Genomic DNA, 18,439 nt, shown 5'->3' with positions numbered 1-18,439 from the left:
TGAAACCTTACCTTTCAAAATGAAAGGCTGGTGTGGGCTGGAAAGAGACAGTGAAATGCAATCAGCAAATGGGGAAGAGCTATTACCAGAGCAGCTGCTGCTGCTGCTAAGTCACTTCAGTCGTGTCCAACCCTGTGTGACCCCATAGACTGCAGCCCACCAGGCTCTTGTCCTGGGGATTCTCCAAGGCAAGAACAACTGAAGTGGGTTGCCATTCTTCTCCAATTGCAGAGCCAGCAGTTAATTGACAGTAAAGGGGAGTTTATCCACTAAATACAAGGCCTGGGAATGGGCCTGTGACCTGGTTCACCATTAGCAGGACTGAAACCGTCGTGTACAGGTTGGCTTGATGCCAGATTTCTGTATCTTGGCTTCCTGTTGTGATGAGGACATACTTGTATTTTAACAAAGATACTATCATGAGTTCACATAAACTGGTGTTTTTGCCACAGTTGACATGACATACTATTTATTCTCCATTGTTAACTCCTTGGATCAATAACTGTTCTGTTTTTTTTTTTTTTCCCAGCCAGAAGGCAACCACACTGCTGATTCATTTCCAGAGTTTATCTACTGTGCTCTTTTAATCTTTGAGTGATAAAGTGCTTCATTTTTTAAGCACTACTCTATATATTTGTAGAGCTGCTGTTGTTTTTTTAGGTGCTCTAACTTCTAGTGAACATTCTTCAGTGTATAGTAAGTTGGCTATTTTTCAGAAATTGAAAACCATATCTTTAACATATTTTGAAATATAACCAAGATGAGAGGGACAGCATCCATAGGGCTATCTCCCTTAATGGACGTTTCATCTCTAACAGGAGGAGAATGAGGAGGCAGAAACAAGGACCTTTTAAAAAAATTAAAAAGCATCTTTTCCTTTTAGTTACAGTTCTTTTTTTAAAATTTTTTATTATTATTTTTTTACTTTACAATATTATATTGGTTTTGCCATACATCAACATGCATCCGCCACAAGAGTAAAATGGGTGCCCTCTTACTCTCAGGTCAACTGGATTAGTTTTGATTGACAGTTTCACTTTGGCTTTATTTATAAAGCAATGACTGGAGTTTTTAAACCATCTGAAAACTGACCTCACTGCTTAGACTGAGAAATCATCCCATCATGGTGTTCCTCTAGGAATGATTTCTTTATGAGATTTACATGTTTTCCAGTGAAGATCGGTAAACAATATATACAAAGGACATAAAGAAATAATTCCCAGAGGAACACAATGATGGGATGATTTCTCACTTTAAGATATATCACTAAAATAATAGGGTTAATTTTAGAAGCAATACACAGAAACCACACACTTCACTTTGTGACATAAACTCATATTTATTTCTGCTTATGGAAAGTTCCAAATGTAGTCTAAATAAATGTAGATCTTAGTATCATGTACCACTCATCATTTTAGAATTGAGAGGCTACTAAATTTTATTTTAATTTTAGCTCCTTTAGGTGAATTAACAAGTTAGGGCCAAGTTCTAAGAGAGTTTTTAACAGGATTTGTCTCCAACTAACATTTCTTTTCTGTCCATGGAATAATGTTTTCTAAAATTTTAAAGTAATTTTTCTGAGAATCTCTGAAGAGACATCTCAAGCTCAGAAATAAACAGGGATATACCAGGGCTTCCAGTTTAAAATGTGTCCCAATTTCACCAGTAAATGCATCCTATGACCTCGAGAGCAATCTATCATCCTACCTTTATTTACACTTAGTGGTTTATTGTTCTCCCCACCTCTTTTCTTCTAGAATTTCACTGTAGAAAGACTTACAAACTTAAGTGAAAGCAGAGGCCCACTGTTTTCCAATTAGGATAAGGTGAAGTAACCAGCCTGATTTAGGAAAATAAAATTCCCACAATTGCTGGAAAGCAGGGTGGGTGTGTAAAGACCCAGTGCTGACAACCTTCAGAAACCAGAATTACTGGCAGGAAATTCTCAGACCTCCAAATCTGCTGACTCATAGTCAAAGGCCCTCTGTGAATTACACATCTCAGTGCTATCCCAGGAAGAGTGACACCAAAAGATAAAAACACTGATTCTAAACAACAATGTGAGCAATTGCTTTCTGGTATTTTTGACAAAAAAAAAAAAAATTTAAGAAATAAGATACAATTCTCTAAAATGAGAGAAAGTAAATATTCAGTGCCTATTTGTGCAACACATACTTTTTCAAGGCAAAAGACCTGGCTAGGTATTTTCTATGAGAGCCTAGAAGTCTGCCTATTATTTAGAAGTCTAGGTAGAGTTTCTGCCATCAGTACCTTAGAATAAATTTGCAAAACTAGGGAAAATCCACAAAAATAACTAAAATTTAAAAAAAAATAAACAAAAGCGCCTTTACAGTCAAAATCCTTTTCATGCAAAACTAAAGAGGTTCAAAGTAGTGGGTCAAAGAGAAATATGACATAAATAATAGAAAATCTCTAGGAATGAACTTAGTACAAAGCCTCAGCAAAAGCTCCAGAGTTCTGTTACCAGCATATGCTCTGCAGCATTGAATGATGCAGCTGCTAATAAATAATTATCACTTTTCAAATGTATAATATACCTTTAATAAACTCTTTCTTATGAAATTTCATACCATGTTACTGGCATGAGCTCATTTATCTTTCTGCTAATAATGAAAAACAACTGGTATCTCCACATAGTAGATAATTCCTAACATCAAAGCAATAAAAATGAATGTTGCAAATTAAGGTAATTAATTCACTAGGTCACTAGTAGAATTTGAACACATAATTTTACCTTCTAGTTTAGTGTTCTACTAAGGACAAGAAAGAGGAGAGTGAAAAAGTTGGCTTAAAGCTCAACATTCAGAAAACTAAGATCATGCCATCTGGCCCCATCACTTCATGGGAAATAGATGGGGAAACTGTGGAAACAGTGTCAGACTTTATTTTTGGGGGCTCCAAAATCACTGCAGATGGTGATTACAGCCATGAAATTAAAAGACGCTTACTCCTTGGAAGGAAAGTTATGACCTACCTAGATAGCATATTCAAAAGCAGAGATATTACTTTGCCAACAAAAGTCCATCTAGTCAAGGCTATGGTTTTTCCAGTGGTCATGTATGGATGTGAGAGTTGGACTATAAAGAAAGCTGAGCACCAAAGAATTGATGCTTTTGAACTGTGGTGTTGGAGAAGACTCTTGAGAGTCCCTTGGACTGCAAGGAGATCCAACCAGTCCATTCTGAAGGAGATCAGTCCTGGGTGTTCTTTGGAAGGACTGATGCTAAAGCTGAAACTCCAATTCTTTGGCCACCTCATGTGAAGAGTTGACTCATTGGAAAAGACCCTGATGCTGGGAGGGATTGGAGGCAGGAGGAGAAGGGGACGACAGAGGATGAGATGGCTGGATGGCATCACCGACTCAATGGACATGAGTTTGAGTGAACTCCGGGAGTTGGTGATGGACAGGGAGGCCTGGCATGCTGTGATTCATGGGGTTGCAAAGAGTCGGACACGACTGAGAGACTGAACTGAACTGCACTGAAGGGCAAGATATATAATGTATCTAACTGCTTTGGGTTCTAGGGAAAAAGGTAAAATGGAAACATAATGAATTATACTGTTGGTTTTCATATTTACTCATTTCATCATACACACATTATAAGTACATCCATGTCATCAATGTTCTCCTAGCAGGTAAATGAAGTCAATTAAACTGTTAAGCTCCCTTAATTACCTACAATGCTTTAAATGTACACACATGAGATATTGATGCTAACAAGCTTATATTTAATAAATTACCTCTTCTAAGACATTCCATAGTTCCTCATCTGTATGCTTATTAAAGGGATCCAGATTTTTCCTCATTGTTCCAGTGAACACAATAGGGTCCTAAATACAACAAAATAGAGAATGTTATTACTGCAGTCTCTTTTCATTTCATTCCAATTTTTAGAGAACAGGTTTAAAATGCAAAAAAAAAAAAAGAAAAGAAAACAAACAAAGTTTACTACAATCATTAATAGTAAGCTCGCAAATCAGTTCAATTCAGTTCAATCACTCAGTTATGTCCAACTCTTTGTGACCTCAGGGACTGCTGCAAAACACCAGGCTGCCCTGCCCTTCACCAACTCCCAGAGCTTACTCAAACTCATGTCCATAGAGTAAGTGATGCAATCCAACCATCTCATCCTCTGTCATCCCCTTCTCTTCCTGCCTTCAATCTTTCCCAGCATCAGGGTCTTTTCAAATGAGTCAACTCTTCGCATCAGGTGGCTAAAGTATTGGAGTTCCAGCTTCAGCATCAGTCCTTCCAATGAATATACAGGACTGATTTCCTTTAGGATGGACTGGTTGGATCTCCTGGCAGTCCAAGGGACTCTCAAGAGTCTTCTCCAACACCACAGTTCAAAAGCATCAATTCTTTTGTGTTCAGATTTCTTTATACTCCAACTTTCACATCTATGCATAACCACTGGAAAAACCATAGCTTTGACTGGACAGACCTTTGTTGGCAAAGTCATGTCTCTGCTTTTTAATATGCTGTCTAGGTTGGTCATAGCTTTTCTTCCAAGGAGCAAGTGTCTTTTAATTTCATGGCTGTAATCACCATCTGCAGTGATTCTGGAGCCCAAAAAATAAAGTCTCTCACTGTTTACATTGTTTCCACATCTATTTGTCATGAAGTGATAGGATCGGATGTCATGCTCTTAGTTTTCTGAATGTTGTTTTAAACCAACTTTTTCACTCTCCTTTTTCACTTTCATCAAGGGCTGCTTTAGCTTTTCTTTGCTTTCTGCCCTAAGGGTGGTGTCATCTGCATATCTGAGGTTATTGATATTTCTCCTGGCAATCTTGATTCCAGCTTCTGCGTCATCCAGCCCAGCATTTTTCATGATATACTCTGCATATAAGTTAAATAAGCAGGGTGACAGTATATAACCTTAACACACTCCTTTCCTGATTTGGAACCAATCTGTTGTTCCATGTCCAGTTCTAACTGTTGCTTCTTGACCTGCATACAGATTTCTCTAGAGGCAAGTAAGGTGGTCTGGTATTCCCATTTCTTTAAGAATTTTCCAGAGTTTGTTGTGATCCACACAATGAAAGGTTTTGGCATAGTCAATAAAGCAGAAGTAGATGTTTTTCTGGAATCTTTTGCTTTTTCAATGATCCAACAGATGCTGGCAATTTGATCTCTGGTTCCTCTGCCTTTTCTAAATCCAGCTTGAACATCTAGAATTTCACAGTTCACTTACTGTCGAAGCCTTGCTTGGAGAATTTTGAGCATTACTTTGCTAGCATGTAATGAGTGCAATTGTGCAGTAGTATGAACATTCTTTGACATTGCCTTTCTTTGAATTTGAATGAAAACTGACCTTTTCCAGTCCTGTGGCCACTACTGAGTTTTCCAAATTTGTTGGCATATTGAGTGCTGCACTCTAACAGCATCACCTTTTAGGATTTGAAATAGCTCAACTGGAATTCCATCCATCACATCCACTAACTTTGTTCATAATGATGCTTCCTAAGGTCCACTTAACTTCACACCAGGATGTCTGGCTCTAGGTTGGAGATCACACCATTGTGATTCTTTGGGTCATGAAGATCTTTTTTGTATAGTTCTTCTGTGTATTCTTGCCACCTCTTCTTAATATCTTCTGCTTCTGTTAGATCCCTACCATTTCTGTCCTTTATTGTGCCCATCTTTGCATGAAATGTTCCCTCAGTACCTCTAATTTTCTTGAAGAGATCTCTAGACTTTCCCATTCCATTGTTTTCCTCTATTTCTTTGCACTGATCACTGAGGAAGGCTTTCTTATCTCTCCTTGCTGAGACTGAGCAACTAAAACTAAAAATGAAATTTAAGCATTTCCCATTTCAATATGGGCACCCACTTACATCTATACTGCCAGTTTAAAAGGATATATTGAGAGATTATGCATGTTCATTTAGCTGTAGATGGCAGAACAGAGTTTAGTAAATAAGAGTATTTCCCTTTGTTTGACATGCCAAATATATATCTCAAAGTCAGTAAAATTTTCATCAAAGCTTATTGAATAAAAATAATTATCTATTAAAACATGAATTGTGGAACTGACTATAAAAGTGCTCACAGTACACACATATGCAAGGGCAGATAAGGATCAAAGTAATGAAAACAGATATTATTATTACAGTATCAGGTACTACAGTGCCTCTAGGCAATGAAGTGAATAAACTTATCTTATAAATAATCATTATAAAGATGGGTACAGGCAGAACACTTCAATGTAGAGATTTACAGTAGAACATAAAAACTTCTTATATATACACTAAATTTGTTGGCCTAAGTATATTTTTTCTGAAGGTACACAATTAAATCTCATTTAATAAGAATTAAACAGTTAGAGGAGCCTGGTGTGCTACAGTCCATGACATTGCAAAGTGTTGGACATAACAACTGAACAACAACAATAAGAGTTAGCTGGCACAGCAGAGTCAGGGAAACAAATGCTCTTCGTCAATATAGCGTTTTAAATGGAGTACTAGCTTCAAACCTGTTTTTCATCATGGTATAAAGTTTATGCTTTTAAAATGTAACCCTTCATACCATATTTAGTAGTAATTTTTCCCTTCTTACTACTGTAAGTTCACATTAGACATGTGACACAAAAATGGCCACTCTGAATCACAGCATTTAGTGTAGCAAATTGATAATCCCTCAACACAACTGCAAGCCTGTAAACCTCAGTCTTACTGGACCTTTTTATATGCTCCTGGAAGATAAGATTCTCATTATCTTACAAAGAAGCCCTGCCCACTAACCTGATGCTTAAAACAGCCTGGGACCCAGACAAACATCATACAAGTGGTTACAAATGGGGCAGATACAGAACAACAATTTTAATGATTTCAGTCCAAAACCAGGAAACTGCCCTCCACTAATGTTTATGTAGCATAACTATAGCTGCTGCTTCCTTGAGTCCTAAAAGCTCTGTCCTCATTTCTAATCTGAGAACCTTTAAGGTGCAGCTCATCTCCCTGTTTCAAAAATAAGGACCCAGAGTTGTTTTAAAATCTTAGTTTGCTTCTTCTTCTTCTTTTTTTTTTTTTTTTGTAATCCTGTAGCCTCTAAACAAGTTCAATCCCTGGCTCAGGAAGATCCCCGGAGGAGGAAATGGCACTCCAGTATTCTTGCCTGGAGAATCCCATGGACAGAGGAGCCTGGCAGGCTACAGTCCATGGGGTCACAAAGAGTCAGACACAATTGAAGAGACTTAGCAGCAGCAGCCTCTAAATGAGCTGATCATCATCAATATTCAGAAGACAGAATATTGTTTGCCAGCAAAAGAAATGAATATAAGTCCTGTAAAGTTCTCTTTTGGTAGCTCCAGGGAGCAGTTCAAAGGGATTTAACAAAGACTTCTGACTGCATTGGTCTAGAGTCTAGTAATAGAACATCCACCTGTTCTGAGTTTTGTTCTCAATGAGAAAAAAGGGGGAAAGAAAGCCATGTAATTTGGAATGCCTTAGAGAGAGACAGCTCTGGTTTACCTCTTTCAACCTACTGGAGAAAACTCAGGAAATAGAAATACCAAAAGAGCAGAGTTGGCTATTTTTAAAAAATGCCTAACTTTTGCCTTGATTTTTCAAAAACCTATTACATATAAAAATGAATCTGTTTAATCATAATAAACAGATCTGTGCTGATTTGTGCCAACCCTTGGTCTGTACTCAAACATTCAATTTGCAAGGAATCTCTCTTCAACTGAAAACATTTTCTTCATGCCAACAGCATAAGGGTCTCTAGGTGCAGAGAGTCATCCAAAGAAGTTTTGAAATCCATTTTTTTAGGTTCTTTTAGATAAGCAGCTACTACTTGAATGTAATCACTCCATGGTGTTCTTTCTGGGGAACATAACTACTTCACATCATGAGCATAAAGGATGCTTACACTTCAGCCCCCTGTTGTTTAAGGAAAGTACCTAGTAAGTGCTTTCAGTTTTTACTTATTCCTGAAATTTTGAGCACAAATTGAGGAGCACTTTCTTAAGAATATAGTATTTGTTTCTGAGAGCTTCCCACCATCCCCCATGACTCCAGGATTGATGCTCTATGACACCATTTCCCTGCCTCTGGCTCCTATGCAGGCCCTTGATGCTATCACATCTCACCCAGTTCTGACTTGCTCGTGGTGGGGTCAACAGTGATGGGGATGAGCCTAGAGGGTAGAGAGAGAGAGAGACAGAGATGATCCCAGAAGCTCGCTGCTGCTCCCAGGATCACAGGGAGCAGGGATCCAGGGAAGATGGTGTGGGCCTGGCTCACCTGAGTAGGGCAACTCAAAGAAACAGCCTTGGGCTCCCCCTCTGCAGAATCTCCTCCCAGCTTCCTAGGTTCCCTAAATCAGGGTGTTGAGGCACAAACATCACTGCTTCCTACTCCTTTGGGGAAGGGTGATATAAGCTTTTTGCACTCAGACAAGTAACTTTAAGTAATCAAGTCAACAGACTTTCTCCATCTCTGTAGTCAGCAAGACACTGTAAAGAGAAAGGACTCTTGGCTGGGGAGGGCTAAGATTTTTAGTATCTTCTGACATTTATTAGCCCATGACACATAAGTGAATAAACTTGTTTCTAAACTGATACTGTTCAAGTGAAGGACATAGCACTAGAAGAAATATCTTCCTGTTTTGATCTATACTTATTCACTTTTGTTACATTCTAGAGTATCGCCAAGATATTTCCTGAAAATTATACTTGTTTAAGAAGCAGAACAAAGGAAAACAGAATCAGAGACCAAGAAGAAATGGTCAATTCAACTTTCCATGATCACAGCAGCCAAATACTGGTTTTATATGAAGCATTCCACACACAGACCTATTAAGTCCTCACAATAGTTCAAGGAATTGGTACTTGTTAGCTGCCTTGTAAGGGAGAGAAAATTGAGGTGCACAGAGATGGAATACCATATCCCATATTCTTCTTCACTATTCTCTACTGCTTGCCTGCTTGTTGCTGTTGTTTTTCAGTCACTAAGTTGTGTCTGACTCTTTGTGACCCTATAGACTGCAGCATGCCAGGCTTTCACTATCTTCACTATCTCCCAGAGTTTGCTCAAACTCATGTCCATTGGGTCAATGATGCCATCCAACCATCTCATCCTCTGTCACCCCCTTTTCCTCCTTCCTGCAATCTTTCCCAGCATCAGAGTCTTTTCTAAAGAGTCAGTTCTTCACATCAAGTGGCCAAAGTATTGGAGCTTCAATTTCGGCATCGGTCCTTCCAATGAATATTCAGAGTTGATTTCCTTTAGGATCAACTGGCTTGATCTCCTTGTTGTTGAAGAGACTCTCAAGCATCTTCTCCAACACCCCAGTTTGAAAGCATCAAATCGGTGCACATCCTTATTTACAGTCCAACTCTCACATCTGTGCATGACTACTAGAAAAACCATAGCTTTGTCTATACAGACCTTTGTCAGTAAAGTGATGTCTCTGCTTTTTCATATGCTATCTGGGTTTGTCAGTTTTTCTTCCAAGGAGCAAGTGTCTTTTAATTTCATGGCTGCAGCCACCATCTGCAATGATTTTGATGAAAAGGACATCTTTTTTTTTGGTGTTAGTTCTAGAAAGTCTTGTAGGTCTTCATAGAACCATTCAGCTTCACCTTCTTCAGCCTTAGTGATTGGGGCAAAGACTTGGATTACTGTGATATAGTATGGTTTGCCTTGGAAACTAACCAAAAGCATTCTGTCATTTTTGAGATTGCACCCAAGTACTGCATTTCAGACTCTTCTGTTGATTATTAAGGCTACTCCATGTCTTCTAAGAGATTCTTGCCCACAGTAGTAGATATAATGGTCATCTGAATTAAATTCACCCATTCCCATCCATTTTAGTTCACTGATTTCTAAAATGTCAATGTTCACTCTTGCCATCTCGTTTGCCACTTCCAATTTACCTTGATTCATGAACCTAACATTCCAGGTTCCTATGCAATACTGTTCTTTACAGCATCAGACTTTACTTTTACCACCAGACACATCCACAACTGGGCATTGCTTCCACTTTGGTTCAACCTCTTTATTCCTTCTGCAGCTATTTCTTCATTCTTCTCCAGTAGCATATTGGAAACCTACTGACCTGAGGAGCTATCTTTCAGTGTCATATCTTTTTGCCTTTTCATACTGTGCATTGGGTTCTCAACACAAGAATAATGAAGTGATTTGCTTGCCTCATTAAAAATCTTTTATTAATCACTCATTTATTAAAGTCTCCCCAAAGCATCCATATACTCTGTAATTCTTAAAGCCCCACAATTTCACAAAAAGCCCTGCAGGGAGATAATCACCTTTAAAAAGTTAACTTTATTTCCCATAGCAAATTTCCATCAGTAAGACACAATCTGTGTTTCCCTATAGAATCCTCTCCGGTGCTAAATCATTTACCATATTGTTCTCAGAATTGTGTGTTATCAGTGGATAAGATTGTGGCATCTGGCAAAATTCTGAGTCTAGAAATCTATCTGGGTAAGTTATTAAATCACATACACACAAACCAAAAGAACAAACAACAAAACCTGGTTTCTGATTAAAGTATCTGTTGAAAATACCTGCTGTTAAAAATATTCTCTACTGAGGGGGAAAATATTAACTCTTTCATTCATTTTTAAAATCAATCAAATTAAAAGCAATTAAACTTAGATACTGGATGAAAAGAATATGTGAGAATGTTCTGATGTACATACTTGAGGTATGATTGACATTTTCTTCCTTAAATCATGAAGTCCAATTTCGGTTATCAAGATCTTATCAATCCAAACTCTACCTTCAGGCTCTGACAATCTAAAGAGGGCAGCAATGAAAGAACTTTTTCCAGCTCCTGTTCTTCCCACGATGCCAACCTGTGAAGAGATCCAGGAGGGATTAAGAACTGACAATTTGCAACAAACCTGGGAGAAACCCTGGTGGTTGAAGATGAATTTTAAAAGCTCTATATTGAATATAGTCTATACATTTTTCAACCACGGCACTATTGACATTTTTGTTTAAATACTTCATTGTTATGGGGTGGGAGGCTGTCCTGTGTATTGTAGGATGTTTAGCAGTAGCCAAGGACTCTACCCACTAGAGGCCAGAAGCACACCTAAACTGTCAACCAAAAATGTCAGACATTGACAAATGTCTTTGGCTTGAGATCCCCTGGTCCAAAGAAGAGTTAAAAATAACAGAATCAATCTACTAGCAACAAAAAATCAGAAGTTGCCTAAGTGTTCCATAAGAAATAAATCTTTAGTTTTTATTTCTACTGTCTGCATATTTTGAACCTTGAGAATTTTGTGGATAATTTCATAGAGATATCAACAAATCAAATCATAACTGTTACATATAAGTAAGTATACGTTTTCCCAGAGTTCTATTATTTAAAAGGGCTTATTCTCTGGGCTTCCCAGGTAGCACTGGTGGTAAAGAACCTGCTTGCCAGTGCAGGAGATGTCAACGACGTAGGTTCAATCCCTAGGTTGGAAAGATTCCCTGGAGTAGAAAATGGCAACCCACTCCAGGATTCGTGCCTGGAGAATCCCATGGACAGAGGAGAATGGCAGGCTAAAGTCCATAGGGTTGAAAAGAATCAGACATGACTGAGCAACTGAGCACATACACTCTCTGGTAGAGAAACTAAATCACTTCAAGGTATTAAATGCCTTGGTTATGTTCTGTCTTGAAAGGAATAATTTTAAAATTGTAAAATACTCATCTCAGTGTCTTAAGAGACAGTAGCCAGTAGGGAAAACACATATAATAAAATCAACAACAACACAAACAACATTTGCTATTTATATGGAAGCTTTCATCTGAACAGTTTAAAAGGCATTTTACAAACCAATTAATACTTATAGTTAAACCTTGGAAAGATATATGTCATGTATCAGTCTGGTTATTTAAAACCAAGGAATAAAGAAATTAGCACATTAAAAATAAGATAAAAGAATCACAATATGGTGAAAGAAATCAAAGAGGACACTAATAGATGGAGAAATATACCATGTTCATGGATCGGAAGAATCAATATTGTGAAAATGAGTATACTACCCAAAGCAATCTATAGATTCAATGCAATCCATATCAAGCTACCAACGATATTTTTCACAGAGCTAGAACAAATAATTTCACAATTTGTATGGAAATACAAAAAACCTCGAATAGCCAAAGCAGTCTTGAGAAAGAAGAATGGAACTGGAGGAATCAACCTGCCTGACTTCAGGCTCTATTACAAAGCCACAGTAATCAAGACAGTATGGTACTGGCACAAAGACAGAAATATAGATCAATGGAACAAAATAGAAAGCCCAGAGATAAATCCACACACCTGTGGACACCTTATCTTTGACAAAGGAGGCAAGAATATACAATGGATTAAAGACAATCTCTTTAACAAGTGGTGCTGGGAAAACTGGTCAACCACTTGTAAAAGAATGAAACTAGAACACTTTCTAACACCATACACAAAAATAAACTCAAAATGGATTAAAGATCTAAACATAAGACCAGAAACTATAAAACTCCTAGAGGAGAACATAGGCAAAACACTCTCTGACGTAAATCAAAGCAGGATCCTCTATGACCCACCTCCAGAATATTGTAAATAAAAGCAAAAATAAACAAATGGGACCTAATTAAACTTAAAAGCTTCTGCACAACAAAGGAAACTATAAGCAAGGTGAAAAGACAGCCTTCAGAATGGGAGAAAATAATAGCAAATGAAGCAATGGACAAACAACTAATCTCAAAAATATACAAGCAACTCCTACAGCTCAATTCCAGAAAAATAAATGACCCAATCAAAAAATGGGCCAAAGAACTAAATAGACATTTCTCCAAAGAAGACATACAGATGGCTAACAAACACATGAAAAAATGCTCAACATCACTCATTATCAGAGAAATGCAAATCAAAACCACTATGAGGTACCATTTCACGCCAGTCAGAATGGCTGCTATCCAAAAGTCTACAAGCAATAAATGCTGGAGAGGGTGTGGAGAAAAAGGAAGCCTCTTACACTGTTGGTGGGAATGCAAACTAGTACAGCCACTATGGAGAACAGTGTGGAGATTCCTTAAAAAACTGGAAATAGAACTGCCATATGACACAGCAAATCCTACAGCTGAGCATACACACCGAGGAAACCAGAATTGAAAGAGACACATGTACCCCAGTGTTCATTGCAGCACTGTTTATAATTGCCAGGACATGGAAGCAACCTAGATGTCCATCAGCAGATGAATGGATAAGAAAGCTTTGGTACATATACACAATGGAGTATTACTCAGCCGTTAAAAAGAATACATTTGAATCAGTTCTAATAAGGTGGATGAAACTGGAGCCTATTATACAGAGTGAAGTTGGCCAGAAAGAAAAACACCAATACAGTATACTAACACATATATATGGAATTTAGAAAGATGGTAACAATAACCCTGTATACAAGACAGCAAAGGAGACACTGATGTATAGAACAGTCTTTTGGACTCTGTGGGAGAGGGAGAGGGTGGGATGACTTGGGAGAATGGTATTGTAACATGTATAATATCATATATGAAATGAGTCGCCAGTCCAGGTTCAATGCATGATACTGGATGCTTGGGGCTGGTGCACTGGGACTACCCAGAGGGTTGGTACAGGGAGGGAGGAGGGAGTAAGGTTCAGGATGGGGAACACGTGTATACCTGTGGCAGATTCATGTTGATATATGGCAAAAACCAATACAATATTGTAAAGTAATTAACCTCCAATTAAAATAAATAAATTTATTTAATAAAAAAATTTTAAAAAAGGAATCACAATAATGCAGGTAAAATGCTGGTTAGGAATGAAACTGTATTATAAAAGTTGGCTTTTCACTGTGTGCTATAAACATGCATGCAGAGCACAATATAAAGTAGCCTAGACATGGGAGCAAACTAAATGTCCATTAACAGAGGAATCGATAAAGAAGATGTGATACATATATAAAGGGAATACTACTCAGCCATAAAAAGTCATGAAATGTTAACCATTTGCAGCAACATGGATGGACCAAGAGATTATACTGAGTGAAGTAAATCTGACAAAGGCAAAGAAAATATCATTTTATCACTTATATGAGGAATCTTTAAAAAAATGATATAAATGAACTTATATACAAAACAGAAACAGACTCACAGACATAGAAAACAAATTTATGGTTACCAAAGGGGAAAGTGGTGGTGGGGGTGGGGGGTGGTAAATTAGGAATTTTGGAGTAACATATACACAGTACTTCTGGAGGAGGGCATGGAAACCCACTCTAATATTCCTGCCTAGAGAATTCCCATGGACAGAGGAGCCTGGTGGGCTACAGAGCATGGGGTCTTAGAGCCAGACACAACTGAGCAACTAAGCATACCACAGCAATACACATTACCATATATAAAATAAAAAGTCCTACCCTATAGCTTCCCTGGCGGTTCAGATGGTGAAGCATCTGCCTGCAATGTGGGAGACCCGGATTCAATTCCTGGGTCAGGAAGATCCCCTGGAGAAGGAAATGGCAACCCACTCCAACACCCTTGACTGGAAAAATCCATGGATGGAGGAGCCTGGTGGGCTACAGTCCATGGGGTCACAAAGAGTAGGACACAACTGAGGAACTGCACTTCACCATATAGCACAAGGAACTATACTCAGTATTTTGTAATAACCTATGTGGAAAAAGAATCTATACATCTGAATCCCTTTGCTATACACCTGAAAGTAATACAACATTGTAAATCAACTATACTTCAATTAAAAAAATAATAATAATAAATAAATAAAAGCATGTATGCAGAAACTGGCTTTTTTATAGCAATGAGCTTGCATAACTGCAGGTTCCCTAGTGAGAGCTTCTCAAAAGATGATTTCCTTTCTATTTAGGAATTTGGAATTGATGATGGGCATAAGACATGCTTTTAATCATTTGTGAATTAATTCAGTTAGTAAATTTTTAAAATTCACAGCTTTAAGCAGAGAAGAATTAAATCTTTCTGAGCACTGATTATATTCTGGGAACCTTACATATTTTCTCATTTGAATACCTTCAAAGTTCCAAAGCTTAATCTGTAAGATCAATAATGGTAATTCAAAAAGGAATTTATCTTTACAGAGATTACATGTAAGAAAAGTAGCTTTAGTTGATTTATCTTTGTAGCCAATTTTCTATCTTAATTTAACACTGACAGGTCATTTTCTGCATATAGGCAGTTCTGCATACATGCATAGCTCATATGTTCTGTGTACAGGCTGATCTGGGCAACATGGCAGGTTCAGTTCCAGACCACTGCAATAAAATAAGTATTGCAATAAAACAAGTCACACTTTTTTAGTTTCCCCATCTATATAAAAGTTATGTGTATGCTATACTATAGTCTGTTATTTGAGCAATAGCATTACATGTTAAAAAACAGTATTAGTATCTAATTTAAAAAAAAACTGTATTGTTTAAAAATGCTAACTATCAACTGAGCCTCTGGCAAATTATAGCAGTAACATCAAAGATCATTGATCATAGATCATAACAAATATAATAATAATAATAAATTTGAAATATTGTGAGAATTACCAAAATGTGACCCAAAGACATGAAGTTAGCAAATTCTATAGGGAAAATGGTACTGATCCACATGTTTGAGGCAGGGTTGCCACAAATGTTCAGTTTGCAAAAAATGCAGTATCAGTAAAGTACAATAAAACCAGGTATCCCTGTATTTCTGGGTGTATGAGAACACCCAGAATCAAAACACATCAGGACATAGGTGAGAACTGTGTTGTAAGAATGTGTGTGAGCAGGACTATAAACTACAAACTCCAAAAAGGAGAGCAAGAAAAAGGCAACTCAAAGAAAATCTGGCCTGGGCTATTTCTACCATTCAGTTTTCAAAGCTATGTCTGGAAGTCTTTCCCAGGTCACCAAAGGGTTTTGCTAAGTGCCTGTGGGGAATGTCACCAATATCGGTAACTTTACATTCCTAAATCCAAAGGTACTTGGAAACGGTCTTACCTCAGCTTTACAACTGCTCCTTTTTTTTTTTCCAACAAGGCCAAGGATGGTCTCTGACAACCACACCAACTTGTTGACATCTGCCCCCAGATCTATCTCCATACTGATACATTGAACTCCACATGATTAACAGCAAATGCCCCCACAAAACAGCCACTTCTTCTGACTTACCTACTTTAATCTCTCACTTCTTCTGACTTCTTTCCCAGGTTCAACTGTCCACTTTATTTCCAGCTTTCCCTGATTCCAGCATGGTACCAAGGCCTACAGATTCTATACCTGTAATGTTTCATGGCTCAATTCCTTATTTTAATGACCATAATCATTATGTGAGTAACAGACTGTGTTAGCTTTTAAAAAACCAAACAAATCTTTTTATTAATCATAATCAGGGCAAATAAATCTAGAAAGTAAATAAATACTAGTCATCACCCCTGCACGCCAATAAATCCATTCCTAAGATATTGATGTATTTTCTTTCTGGATGTGTGTGTGTCCATATTTGTGTGTGTTGAAGACAAAAACTCACTTAAACAAAATGAGATACGAACATATTGCAATGTTTTCATTCCATATTCACTAAAAATATTTATTTCAATGACTATATAATATTATAGTATGTGTGATAATTTATTTAATAAACCCCCTATTGGTGAATATTTAGGCAGTCTCTAACATTTTGCTATTATAAATAACTGTGTGTTAAATATCTTTGAAGCCAAATCTTTGCAAACAACTGTCATTATTTTCTTAAGATAAGTTCTCATATGTGGAATTGCCAAGAAACAGGTATGAACATTTTTAAAGTAGACTCTTAAGTACTGCCAAACTACCTCCAGAAATATGGTAGCAATTTCTACTCTCAGCCGTTTCCCTGCACATTCACAAACCCATGTGTTATAACTTAGTTTTAATTTACATCAGTTTGATTTCAAAAAGTGGAATCATGTTCCCAGGACATCTTCCTGGAGGCACAAGAGTTCCTGGCTCCCTGCCTCTCACGTCTGCCCACTCTGGTGCACGTGCTCTCACTTCTCAGATTGACCTCACAAAGGCCAGTTCTGTGCCCATCACTCCACCCCAAGATATCTGACCTCTCTATCCTTCACGTCCATGAGTCAGTTTCCTTGGGGTCACTAGGTAGTTGTGGAGTTGGACATGAAAGTGTGTTATACATCTGATAGTTCACTTAACTGAATACCAGGTGCCTAGGTCTTCATTCACAGAATCAGAGCATCATGATTTGCTTATGCTAGCCCCACTTCCTGGAATGACTGTCACATACACTTCCACCTGCTAAAATTCTAACCACAAGTCACTAAAGCCTCTCTTTCCTGTGTAATTCCTTGGAAATTCTGCACTTCTCCCCTCATGGGGGCTTGTTTCAACCCTAACAGATGTTATACCATCTTTTAATAAACTTCCATAAAAGTTCTTACAAAGTTAATACAGCCTTTTTCTTATTCTTCAACTGGACTGTATATGTTGACAGTAGGATCTGCATTGGATTTGCCTTTGTATTATTTGTGTTATCCATGGTGTCCTGTGCAAAAGAGGCTTCTGTAGGGAGCTTAGGATTTTAACTCAGGCTGGAGAAATGTATAAAAGATCTATTACTATATTGTTTAGGAATGTGATAAGCTGGACAGAGAAACAGGCACAACAGATGGATTCTATAGCCATAAATACAATTGCAAATGGCTAAGCTTCTCATTTTCATGAGATAGACAGTTTGTAAGTAAACAAAGTATAAGTGGTTATGGTCATTTTACACCTTATGAAAACGACAGCTATCTTTGTCCAAGCATGTACTCCATGCTGGGTGTTTCATGTATCTTATGTTGTTTAAGTTGTACAACTACCTTAGAGATTAGGTCCTGTCACCTCCATTTTGCAAAAGAGAAGATCAAGGCTTAGTTAGATTAACTAATCTGCCTGAAATAATAAAGTTTTTAAGTGCCAGGATGGGACTCATTCCACATATGTCAGGTTCTTTTCCATTCTGCTGATGGCCTCTTTATCACCTGGTTGGCCTGACTCCCTATTATGTCCCTCTAGCTAACTAGAACAGAGAAAGTGGGGAGAGGTGTAGCCACAGTTAAAGGAACAGACCTAACATGGAGATCCTATGGCCAGAGAGTTTAAGCAAGGTGTGGATACGGGTGAGTATAAAGTAGTGGCTAGGACAAGAAGGACAAAATCTCTGAACAAAGAGCATGACTGAGATCAGGTGGGCAGGCTGTCAGCAGGAAAAACCAGCACCTACAGGTGGGCTGGGGAAGAATCCTACAGCTAAGTGGAACACAAGGTTCCCCAGGAAACAGGCCAAACAGACCTCAGGCACTGCTTGGGGGCAGCAAGACTCATTTCTGATCCCATCAGGTGGTGAAAGAGCTGCACATACACTGCTGTGCGGGGCTGTCTCTGATTCTAGGTCC

The 18,439-nt window shown here is 38.0% G+C and overlaps 1 protein-coding gene across 1 annotated transcript in view; it reads right to left on the bottom strand.

Moving 5' to 3' along the window:
- Window positions 1–18,439, bottom strand: part of LOC784305 (ATP-binding cassette sub-family C member 4-like) — a 251,837-nt gene that overhangs the window by 35,290 nt on the left and 198,108 nt on the right. Inside the window, exons 25-26 of the mRNA XM_059892172.1 lie at window positions 10,692–10,847; window positions 3,763–3,852 (exon numbers count right to left, since the gene is read on the bottom strand). Coding sequence (XP_059748155.1) covers window positions 3,763–3,852; window positions 10,692–10,847 — 246 coding nt within the window. The remainder of the gene's footprint in view (window positions 1–3,762; window positions 3,853–10,691; window positions 10,848–18,439) is intronic.

Source organism: Bos taurus, chromosome 12 (genome assembly GCF_002263795.3).
Source record: "Bos taurus isolate L1 Dominette 01449 registration number 42190680 breed Hereford chromosome 12, ARS-UCD2.0, whole genome shotgun sequence".
Lineage (NCBI taxonomy): Eukaryota > Metazoa > Chordata > Mammalia > Artiodactyla > Bovidae > Bos > Bos taurus.
Note: the sequence above shows the minus strand (reverse complement) of the source record. Positions and strands in the feature narration are given on the sequence as shown.